The sequence below is a fragment of the Bison bison genome, unplaced genomic scaffold, assembly GCF_000754665.1.
Source record: "Bison bison bison isolate TAMUID 2011002044 unplaced genomic scaffold, Bison_UMD1.0 scf7180017864508, whole genome shotgun sequence".
Lineage (NCBI taxonomy): Eukaryota > Metazoa > Chordata > Mammalia > Artiodactyla > Bovidae > Bison > Bison bison.
Window position 1 is genome coordinate 16,087,493 of NW_011495064.1, and position 11,834 is coordinate 16,099,326.

General features: G+C 36.7%; 1 protein-coding gene across 1 annotated transcript in view; it reads left to right on the forward strand.

The window, feature by feature from the left end:
* The window catches only part of TTC27 (tetratricopeptide repeat domain 27), a 176,935-nt gene that overhangs the window by 136,708 nt on the left and 28,393 nt on the right, over positions 1 to 11,834 (forward strand). Inside the window, exons 14-16 of the mRNA XM_010829828.1 lie at positions 472 to 570; positions 4,278 to 4,330; positions 10,711 to 10,876. Of these exons, the coding sequence (XP_010828130.1) occupies positions 472 to 570; positions 4,278 to 4,330; positions 10,711 to 10,876 (318 nt within the window). The remainder of the gene's footprint in view (positions 1 to 471; positions 571 to 4,277; positions 4,331 to 10,710; positions 10,877 to 11,834) is intronic.

An 11,834-nucleotide genomic window follows, 5' to 3' on the forward strand; every position in this document is an offset into this window, starting at 1 on the left:
TTGTGGTCCAACTTGAAGATGGAAGCAAAACTTTTTCCTCTCAAGTTTGTAATACGATCATCACTTGTGAATCTGCTGATGCTTTGTATACTTTTTACATAGTTACATTGATGCTCAGTAAAAATGTAAAGTTAATTTATCATATTGGGGCTTATCAACAGAGCTCTCCATTGTGTTCATGGAGTCGGTTAAAACAAATGGGTGTTTCTCAATTAAAGATGTGCAGTGTTGCACATGCTTTCATTTTTGAATTAGTTTTGAAAATTATATGGAAAAGTATCATCTCCGTAGCTAAGGTTTCTAGTTTAAGATACAATGTAAGGCAGTATTTATGATATAGCTCTGTAGACTACTAGTGTAGTGTGTTTGTTGATAGCATCCTACGGGGTTTTCAGATTAAATACGGGGTTTTCAGATTAATCCTATAAATGTCTCTATGTGTTTGAATGACTTCGTCTTTTGGTCTTGCAGCTCGGAGTGTGGTTTTCTCTGGGCTGTGCCTATCTGGCCTTGGAAGACTACGGAGGTTCAGCGAGGGCATTTCAGCGGTGTGTGACTCTGGAACCCGACGTAAGTTTGTTTGGTCTTCTTTCCTTATCACAGCTCTTTGGTACTGTCTAAATTATTTGAACTGTACTGTAGTTCAGAACAGCAATTCCTGCAAGTATGTAGTTTCAGTTTTGCAAGATGATTAAGTTGTAGAGATTTGTTGTAAAATATTGTGCCCATGGTTAACTGTCCCGTTGTGCACCTAAAAATTTGTGAAGAGGGTGATCTCATGTTAAGTGGGGTTTGGTTTTGTTTTGTTTTTGTTTTTCTATTAGCTTTAAATTTTTTTTTTTGTTGGAATGTAATTGCTTTACAATGTTGTGTTGATTTTTGCTGTATGACATCATGAATCAGCTGTACGTATACATATCTCCCCTTCCTCTCTTTTCTCTCCCACCCCCACCCACCCATTCTACCCCTCTAGGTCTCCACAGAGCACTGAGCTAAACTCCCTGTCCTTTACAGCAGTTTCTCTCTAGCTTATCACAGTAAAAGGGGAGAGAGAAAATAAGGCAGAAAGATTCAAACTCTCTATTATTTTTATGTCCAAGTAAAAGGACATCATTCCTTTTGTGCTGGAGGAAAGTGTACCATTGGTAGCAGGTCATGCCCTAAGGTATATGATTTATAAATCTAGAAATAAGTGTTTTCTTATAATATCTAAGGTATTCATAGTTTTGTTTAGAAAATAACTGTAATAAAATAGTTTTTTAGTTAAAAAATATACTTTGCTGAAATATACAGCAAAGTGTCACATATATTTTGTCACTCCCCACTATGGGCTACCTGTTAACTGCATTATTAGAAAGTTCTTTTTTTGGTAGTTTATGGTCTTTAAATATTTAACAGCTTTACTGAGATGGTAAATAACTCACATACCATATAGTTCATCCATTTAAAGTGTACAATTCAGTGATTTTTTTTTCTTTTTTAGTGTATTCAGAATTGTGCAACCATCACCACCGTTTTAGAACCTTTTTATTATTGTAAAAAGAAGCCCCTGTACCAGTTAGCGATCATTCCCCATTTCACCCAGAGACTTTGCACTCGTACCTCCCGCCCCGACCCCTAGGCAACCACTGATGGATATTCTGTCTCCATACATTTGCCTGTTCTAAATGTTTCATACAAATGGAATCATACCATGAGTAGTCTTTTGGTGGCTTTCTTCACTTGGATTAATGTTTCCACAGTTCATCCATGTTGTCTCATATATCAGCACTTCATTCCTTTTTATGGTCAAATACTATTCCATCGTATGAGCATATCACATGTTAACTTACTCATTCATCAATTGATGGGCATTTAGATGGTTCCACTCTTCAGTTACTGTGAATCACGCTGCTGTGAACATTCACTCACAAGTTTTTGTGTAGACACATGTTTCCGTTTCTTAGCGTCTTTGTCGACGCTTGTCACTATCTGTTTGATTATAGCTGTCCTAGTAGGCAGTATCTTGTTGTGGTTTCGGTTTGCATTTCTTTGACAGCTGATTATCTTGAGCATCTTTTCATGTACTTATTAGCCATTCGTGTATCATTAGAGAAATGTTTACTCACATCCTTTGCCCATTTAGGTTATTGGTCTTTTTATTGTTGAGTTGTAAGAATTCTTTCTGTATCCTAGGTATAAGCACCATATCAGATATATGATTTACAAATTTTTTTTCCCATTTTGGAAGCTGTTTTTCACTTTCTTATAGCGTCTTTGAAGTACAAATGTTTTTAATTTTGATGAGGTCTAACCTGTTGCTTGTGCTTTTGGTGTCACATTTAAGAATCCATTGCCAGATCTAAGGTCATGAAGATTAACTTATCTTTTTTTCTAAGAGTTTTATTGGTTTAGTTCTTATGTTTATGTCAAATCTAATGTTAAACCTAGTCATTAAGCTTACCGTACTGTGTGTGGTGGTGCATATTCACTAAACTTATTGTGGTAATCACTTCACAAATATATACATGTACCAAGTCACTATGTAGTACTTCTAAAACTGTATATGCTGTATGTCAGTTGCAGTGCTGTGTATAGCATTGTACAATGCTGTGTATCAGTTACATCTCAAAAAATAACACTTTCAGATAACGTGCTTTCTTTTTTTTTAGTTCAAGAATTTTATTTGGTTCTTTTTACAATTCTTGTGTTTCTACTGAGATTCCCTAATCGTTCCCTTATTATGTTCATGTTTTCCTCAAATATCTGATTATATTTATAACAACTGCTTTGAAGTTTTTATATGTGTATTCCAGTATCTCCTTAATTTCGGTGTCTATTTCTGTTAACTGATTTTTAAATTGGTTATGGATGAATTTTCCTGCTTGTTTGTCTACCTTTTTTTTTATTATTATCATATAGTACACTTGTGGATGCTATGTTGTTGAGTTTCTAAGTTTTGTTGTCTTCCCTTGAATTAAGTAGAGGGGTTTTTTGGCATTTGGTTAATTTCATTATGGATCAGCTTAATTTTCAGCTTAGAGTAGGTCTGTTGTTGTCCTTGTTTTAGAGTTGCAGTCACCCTTCTCTTGAGGTATAACATTTTGGGGGCTGAGTTTAACCCCACGGCTGATCAGTAAGAATTCTCCACTAAGATTGGTTGAAACTTGACTAGCTCCCAGCACTTGTTTGAGCCCTGGAATCTCCATTCAGCTCACAGCTCTCTGGTAGTTGTTCCCTACTTGGCCTTTAGAAGTTTTTCCCTGCACAGTATAGCTTAGTATTTAGCCAAGGATTCAAGGAGTTGCTTATTGAGATTTCTAGAGCTTATTCTCTGAATAGATCTCTCTTCCCTGGTAGTTTGTCTTGCAAATTCAACCACCTTTGCAGCTCTGAACTCTGAACTTTTTTCTTCCTTTCAGTAAGACTTGCTGTGTTTTGTTTGGTTTCTTTCTTTCTGTGCTGTAGCCCTCTTAAGTGCCTCTAGCTAGAAGTGCAGGTTGATTTTTGAGACACCTCAACAGCTCTTCTCTCAGGGATCACAGTCCTGTGCTGCCCACTGTCCAACTTCTCAAAAACAGTTGTCTCCTAAAATTTTGTCCAGTTAGATGTCTTTTTATGATAATAAGACTAGTCTGGTCCTAACTGTATTCTGTCCATAAGCAGAGGTCCATTGCCATTAATTTTTAAATTGTGTCTTTGGAACTTCAGAACTACATACTCTGTGTTTTATAAAATGTGGAACGAATAAGAGCAAGCATAATTTATATCATTCTTGTTAGAATCAACATTTATACAGACTTTAATTTATTGTCATTGCATAGAAAAATAGGTAGAGAAACGTGTTTGATGAAATACATAGCCTTAACATTGCAGAACACATACTCCTTTATTCTCCTTTCTGATAAAGGATGATGGTGAAATAGCAAACCCTTTTATGATAGGAAAAACAATATTCTGCACTGCTTTAGATTTGTAATTAATCTATATATTGTGTAAATACTGTTATAAATTGCCCAACTATTTTGTAAATCTAAATTTGAAAATAGAATCTTTTCTAAATTCCAAATTAAGGCTTTAACAGTTATATCATTCTGTTGATTGTTTTTGTGACTTTTAAAAAATTATAAATATTAAGTTTAATTATAAATGTTTAATTTAATTTTCTTATACACTTCTAACCTTATTGAAAATTATGATTGTAAAAGCACATCTTGAGCCAAGAAAATATATTTTTGTTGGCAGCAGTTATACCTAAAGGAGAGAATAGTCTGTAACTGAATTCTCTATCATTTCAGAATGCTGAAGCTTGGAACAATTTATCAACTTCTTATATCCGCTTAAAACAAAAGTAAGTACACCAAAAAAGATGAAGAACTTTGCTTCCAAAATAAATGAATGAGATTTTCTTCAATTGAACAGTGAAACATTGTGCCTTTCCTCGTTATCTTTTTCCCCTTTCCTACCCTTATCTTTGAGTTACAATGACTTAATTTAGCCATTTGCATTCTAAGTGTAGTTTATTTCTTTAAATCACTTAGTATGTAATAAATATTTTTTTGAACTCTTTATTTGAAACTGAAATTTTGTGTCCTAAATGTCATTACATGATAAAAGCAAGCATGCCTTTAGTCAGCTCAACAGATAGATTCTTTTTTTTTTTTTTTTTTTAATTTTTTACTGGAGGATAAATGCTTTACAATATTGTGCTGGTTTCTGCCATACATCAACATGAATCAGCCACAGGTATACATATGTCCCCTCGCTCTGGAACCTCCCTCACATATCCCACCCTATTCTACCCCTCCAGCGTGTTGCAGAGCATGATTGCTTGCTGTGTACTGAACATTATTGAGAAACAGAAGTATGAACCAATGACTTCAGGGAGTTTGGGTTTAGAAAATATTAAGCCATATTATTTAAAAAATTGATTAATAATCTAGGTCATATGTGGTAAGTCTCAATGAAAAGTAGAAAGAGGGCTAGGATAGTAGGTAATATTTGTAGGACACTTACATTCTCTACCACTTGTATAGTCCTCTGAGGATCTCAGAGAAGAGATCATGTGTGATGCTGGTTCAGAAACACTTCTGAGAGATTGTTGGACTCAAGCTATAATTTGAAGAATTGGTAGAGGGGACAGGCTTTGGAAATAAATGGTCATTAATAGCTGTCCTTAGCCTTCTGAATTTGGGTGACCAGAAGCAGGGCGACAGGCATGAATGCCACACTTTAGGGGACAGGAAGTAAAGTCGTCCAGCTCGAGACTAGTGAGAGCCATGGTGAGAGATGAGATTGGGAAGGTCAGTTGGGGTCAAATGGCAGCATGTTCTGATTGTTCGACTAACTAGTTGAGACTATCCTGTTGGTAATAGGAAGCCAGAGATTTCAGTGGGGATAATTTCATGAAGAGAGAAATTTCTTGAGATTTCATGAAGAGGGAAATTTATCTGATGACCGTGTGTGAGACAGACTAGAGAGGAAACTGGGGGCTGGGATACCAGTTAGGAGACAGCTGTTGTAATAGTCCAGGCAGGAGACATCTAGGCTGGAAGAAGAAGGGGCAGATGCCAGTTTATAAAGGGGACAAGCAACTGGACTTACTGACTGGCTACAGAAAGAAAGGGAAGAGGCAAGGATGGCTGTTATCCTAGTTTTAAATAAATGAAAGGATAGATATATTTCCATGTTTGTTTGCCCTTATTTTCAAACTTAGTTTTCTTTGTGATTCATGAGTATTTCTGGAGATATCATAAATCCACATTACGTTGAGATCATGAAATGCTTCTGCTGCTCTCGGATGATAACTACATAAATAAAGTACTGTTTGTTCCATCACGCTCTGTGGAAAATAATATTGTGTTCTTGATTGCAACTGATTGTGTTAAAACTCACTAGAGACTCTTTTGGTGTAAAGCAAGGGGAAGGGAAATCCCTGCCATAACCGTGGAGTGCTCTCAGTGGGTTTTTCTAGTAATCTTGATCATTGTGTATGTAGCGACCTCTTGTCCTCCAGCCCATTAACCCTAAGAATTCTAATTGCTTTCTCTCTTGCTGGTTCTTGCACATTGTTCCTCAGCTTCTCTTTGACACAGTTTTGTCTCCCTGCAGCTCCCTGAATAGGGTTTTGTGTAAAAGTGGGGTTGTAAGGTCAGAGGTAAATCACTCCTTTATTCTTGCCATTTTACTTTGCTTTCTTTGCTGCCACTGCTCCAGACATAGCTCATTTTTCACTCATGAGATTGTTACTGCAGGGGCAAATCATTACTACTCCTCTCAAAAGAATCCTCTCCCTGCCTTAAGGTGACCCTTTACACTCCCTCATGTCTCGCTCTGCTGTTGCTGGGTTCTTCACTAAAGTGCTGTTTTCCCTTTTTCATCTGATTCCCTGAGGTATCATGGCCCTACCAGTCCCATGGGAAAGTTTTCCATTTTCCTGTATAATTGTCATAGTGCATTATCATACCACCATGGTTTGATAAATGAATCCAGAATTGAAGCTCCCTAGAAAGAAGTCATACTTTCCAAAAAAATGGAATTTTATTGCAAAAATTTTGTGGGCCAAGCAACCAGGATTAGAGGATAGGAGGACACACAGGAAAAAAGATAACCCTCCTGGTGTGGGATGCTGCTGGTTGACATCTTTTCCAACAGGATAACTTCATCCCTACCCATATGTGGATGGGAGACCTTGGGAATCTCAGTCCACCTCAGGAATCTCAGTCCGCAGTTGATATCACATCTGATGTGTGCAGAGGGAGTGGAGAAAGGGGGAAAAAATTATATGGAAACAATTTATGGCTGAATATGAAGAAGTGTTAGAGCAAGGGTACTTCCATTTTTAACTATAAAGGAGGGTGGGTCGGGGGTAAATGAATTAGTACATTCCATGACAACTTTAGGTCAATTGTTTAATGTAGAGAATACAAAAGTAAACTGCAGTGAATTGGTTGTTATGAAAAGACTAAAAGACTAATTGTAAAGAAGTCATTTCAATCAGTACCGTTGATTAAATGATTTGTGTGTTCTGTGACTAGCTGAGAAAGTTACTGATGGTATGGGCACACTTCTATTTAAGTTCTTAAGGGGATGACTCCCAGACCAATGGCCTGGATTGGCCAGAAGAAGCTCCATCATCACCTCGAAAATTTGCCTTGAAGTCAGCAAAAGGGAAGTCTTGATGAAACACTTTGAGGCTCAGCAGGAAAGGAGACGTGGACCTCGTGGTCTTAAGTTCGCAAAGCAAATGCAAAAAGGCTGTTGGAGAGGGACAGATAGCTTACCCTTGAAAGAGGTTGCTATAGTTGTCCAGTAAAACATTTTTGATCTTCAAGGGAGTTATAGTGTTTGTTCAGCCAGTAGAGTAAAGCATTAAGAATCTTTCTGATAGTTAAGATGTTTAACTTTTAAAATAGGTGACATGAAGTTTTGTTGATTTCCTTGTCAATATCAAGTTCTTAAGTCTTTTTCTATTTTCTGAAGTAGCTTGGATAAGGCAAGGATTCTGCGATGGCTTGATAAACTTTTTCTGTAAAAACCACCTAACCTGGTTTTCATTTTTATTCGTTTATTTGGCTTTGTACTTGTTCAATCATTTTGCATGATTTGTTTGTGATGTTCTCATGATTTTTTAAAATACTACTAATTTTATTTATACCATTTTTCTAAATTCTAATGGAATTTCTCATGATGTACTCTGAATATAAGTTAAATAAGCAGGGTGACAATACACAGCCTTGACGAACTCCTTTCCCGATTTGTAGCCAGTCTGTTGTTCCATGTCCGGTTCTAACTGTTGCTTCTTGACCTGCATACAGATTTCTCAGGAGGCAGGTCAAGTGGTCTGGTATTCCCTTCTCTTTCAGAATTTTCCAGAGTTTGTTGTGATCCACACAGTCAAAGGCTTTGGCATAGTCAGTAAAGCAGAAGTAGATGTTTTTCTGGAACTCTCTTGCTTTTTCAGTGATTCAACGGATACTGGCAACTTGATCTCTGGTTCCTCTGCCTTTTCTAAATCCAGCTTGAACATCTGGAAATTCACAATTCACATACTGTTGAAGCCTGGCTTGGGGAAGTTTGAGCATTACTTTGCTAGTGTGTTAGATGAGTGCAATTGTGCAGTAGTGTGAGCATTCTTTGGCATTGCCTTTCTTTGGGATTGGAATAAAAACTGACCTTTTCCAGTCCTGTGGCCTCTGCTGAGTTTTCCAAATTTGCTGGCATATTGAGTGCAGCACAAGCTGGAATCAAGATTGCCGGGAGAAATATCAATAACCTTAGATATGCAGGTGATACCGCACTTATGGCAGAAAGTGAAGAAGAACTAAAGAGCCTCTTGATGAAAGTGAAAGAGGAGAGTGAAAAAGTTGGCTTAAAACTCAACATTCAGAAAATTAAGATTATGGCATCTGGTCCCATCACTTCATGGCAAATAGATGGGGAAACAATAGAACAGTGGCAGACTTTATTCTGGGCTCCAAAATCACTGCAGATGGTGACTGCAGCCATAAAATTGAAAGATGCTTGCTCTTTGGAAGATAAGTTATGACCAACCTAGACAGCATATTAAAAAGCAGAGACATTACTTTGTCAACAAAGGTCCATCTTGTCAAGGCTATGGTTTTTCCAGTGATCATGTATGGATGTGAGAGTTGGACTATAAAGAAAGCTGAGTGCCAAAGAATTAATGCTTTTGAACTGTGGTGTTGGAAAAGACTCTGAGAGGCCCTTGGACAGCGAGGAGATCCAACCAGTCCATCCTAAAGGAAATCAGTCCTGAATATTCATTGGAAGGATTGATGCTGAAGCTGAAATTGAAACTCCAGTACTTTGGCCACCTGATGTGAAGAACTGACTCATTTGAAAAGACCCTGATGCTGGGAAAGATTGAAAGCGGGAAGAGAAGGGGACGACAGAGGATGACATGGTTGGATGGCATCACTGACTCAATGGACATGCGTCTGAGTCAACTCCGGGAGTTGGTAATGGACTGGGAGGCCTGGTGTGCTGCAGTCCACGGGGTCACCAAGAGTCAGACACGACTGAGTGACTGAACTGAATGGAATTCAGCTAGACATTTGTTTCATTATTTTTTTTCCAAAGAGCCAACTTTTGATTTTGTTGATCATTTGTTTCTTTCTTAACATTTCTTCTTTCTTAGAATTATTTGGTGTTCTTCTATCAAATTAAGTTGAATATTTTAACTCATTTCCCATCTTTCATAATTATAACCAATCCATGTAAAAATTATAAAATTTTCTCTAAATACTGCTTTTTGTCTCTAAATGCTATATCTTGCAGATAGTGATATATAATACTTTCTTTAAATTCTAAACATTTTGTACTTTCTAATATGAATTTCTGCCCCCTCATTGGTTTCTTTACTTTAAGAGTGCATTTCAGGTTTGTAGGCATATGTTTTTTTAACTCTACTTACTATTGATTTTTTATTTAGTTGCAAAGAATACAGTCTACAGACTTTTAGATTTACTTACTAAAAACACAACTCCTAATTATATTTGTTCTTAGTAATTAAGTTACTGACATGCTTCCTCTGTTTCTCTTGTCATCATTGAATATTTCTTATATCCCTTTTCTTCTCTTTGAAAGTCCTATTATTTTTGCAAGAGGAGACCCTTGAATAGTTCTTTTAAGTAAGGGCCAGTGGTAAAGTTTCCTGTTTTTTGTACATGTTAAAATTTTTGATACTGCATTTATTCCTAAGTGTTAAGTTTAGTTGATGATAAAATTAATTTTCACTTAACACTTTATAAGTAGTGTTTTATTGTCTTCTGTCATCTTTTGCTACTTATGAAATATCTGCTGTTCTCTGTCATTCTTTTATAGGTTTTAGGATTACCTTTATGTACTGTGGTTTCACATAATATGTCTAGGTGTTGGTTTACCATTATTTAGAATACTCAGTACACAAAATACACTTTTGATCATAGAATTTTGATCTTTGTTTAGTTTTGGAAAATACTCAGTTATTGTCTCTTCAAATATAGTGTCCTCCCATATTCTGCATGTGTTTACTCTGAAATGTCTATGGAATGTGTACTTGAATCTTACCTCTCATTCTTCCCTCTGTGTCTTTATTATTCTTTTTATTTTTTAATCTGAATTCATTTGAATTTCTCACTATTATCTCCCAGTTCATCAGTTCTCTCTTTGTGTGAAACTAGTTTTTGTCACATGTTGAGGTTTTTTGGTTTGTTGTTTTTAATGTCTTTTGAGTTTCAGATTTTCTACTTGGTTTTTATTTGTGTGTCCCTATTCTTATTTCATTTCTAACTCTTATTTATTCATTTGTTTATTTGGCTGTGTTGGGTCTCAGTTGCACCGTGCAGTCTTTCACTGCAGCACACGGGCTCTCGGTAGTGGCCTGTGTGCTCAGTACTTGCAGCGCGTGGGCTTATTTGCTCCGAGGCATGTGGGATCTTAGTACGCCAGCCAGGGTCTAACTCATGGCCCTTGCATTGCAAGGTGGATTCTAAACCACTGGGCCACCAGGGAAGTCCCAGTTTCTACCTGTTTTGTTTGCCATTCCCTGTTAGGGAAATTTGGGGTGGTTTTGGGTTGTTTGGCCCTCTAATTTTGTTTATTAACATGAATGTTTCAGGACTGATAGAAAGTTCACATTAGCATTTTATACATTTAGGTATGGCTTATTTAGCTATGGCTATTCATTATTGGGTTTTTTTGTTTGTTTGTTTATTTGACCTTCAATAGAGTAAAAGCTTTTAGAACATTACAAGAAGCCCTCAAGTGCAACTATGAACATTGGCAGATCTGGGAAAACTACATTCTCACTAGCACTGATGTTGGAGAATTTTCTGAAGCCATTAAAGCTTATCATCGGCTCTTGGACTTAAGAGACAAATACAAAGATACTCAGGTAGGGTATTCATATTTTGTTATTTCAGTTTGTGTTTACTATTAATACTTGATTATAGAATACAAATTGTTCCCTTGACTCTACACAGGAAAATTTTGTTAAACTCAAGTAATATATAAAAGAGTACTTTTCTTGTATAGTTGAATATGCTTAGTTACATATTAATCCTGACATTCCAATGTCAAATATGTTTATGTAATCATAGACTAAATATCACTGTGACTCAGTAATATGTGGTTTACATGTATATAGTTGGCTTGCAGAAACTTATGCTTATGTTAATCTATTACTTTGGTTATCTCAGTGTAATAGCTGGAATAAATCCCATACTCATTTATTCACTCATTAAACAGTCATCTGTATAACTTTCAGATTGTTTGAACAATATAGAAATGAAGACTAACGTTTTCCTTGTACTGTTTAATAAGATGGTCTTCATCTTAGGATGAAGTCAGAACTGGTTGACTCTTAACAGTACAAAAATTACTATATCCTTTCAGAAACTGTGGGAGTCCTGAAGGCCCTGGGTTTTACATCCAATAGGATTAAATATAAAAGACCTTTTGTGGGATTAATTTGTGAAGAGACTGTATAAAGATAGGGTGTACAGGAGCTTACAGGTTACAAAGTTAGGGGGCTCGAAAATGTAACATTATATTTGCAATTATCAGCATATGCTATTAATGAATTTGGAATTATGTAAAAACAGAAATAAGAAATCAGTTCAGTTCAGTTCGGTCGCTCAGTCGTGTCTGACTCTTCGCGACCCCATGAATCGCAGCACACCAGGTCTCCCTGTCCATCACCAACTCTCGGAGTTCACTGAGACTCACGTCCATCGAGTCAGTGATGCCATCCAGCCATCTCATCCTCTGTCATCCCCTTCTCCTCCTGCCCCCAGTCCCTCCCAGCATCAGTCTTTTCCAATGAGTCAACTCTTAGCATGAGGTGGCCAAAG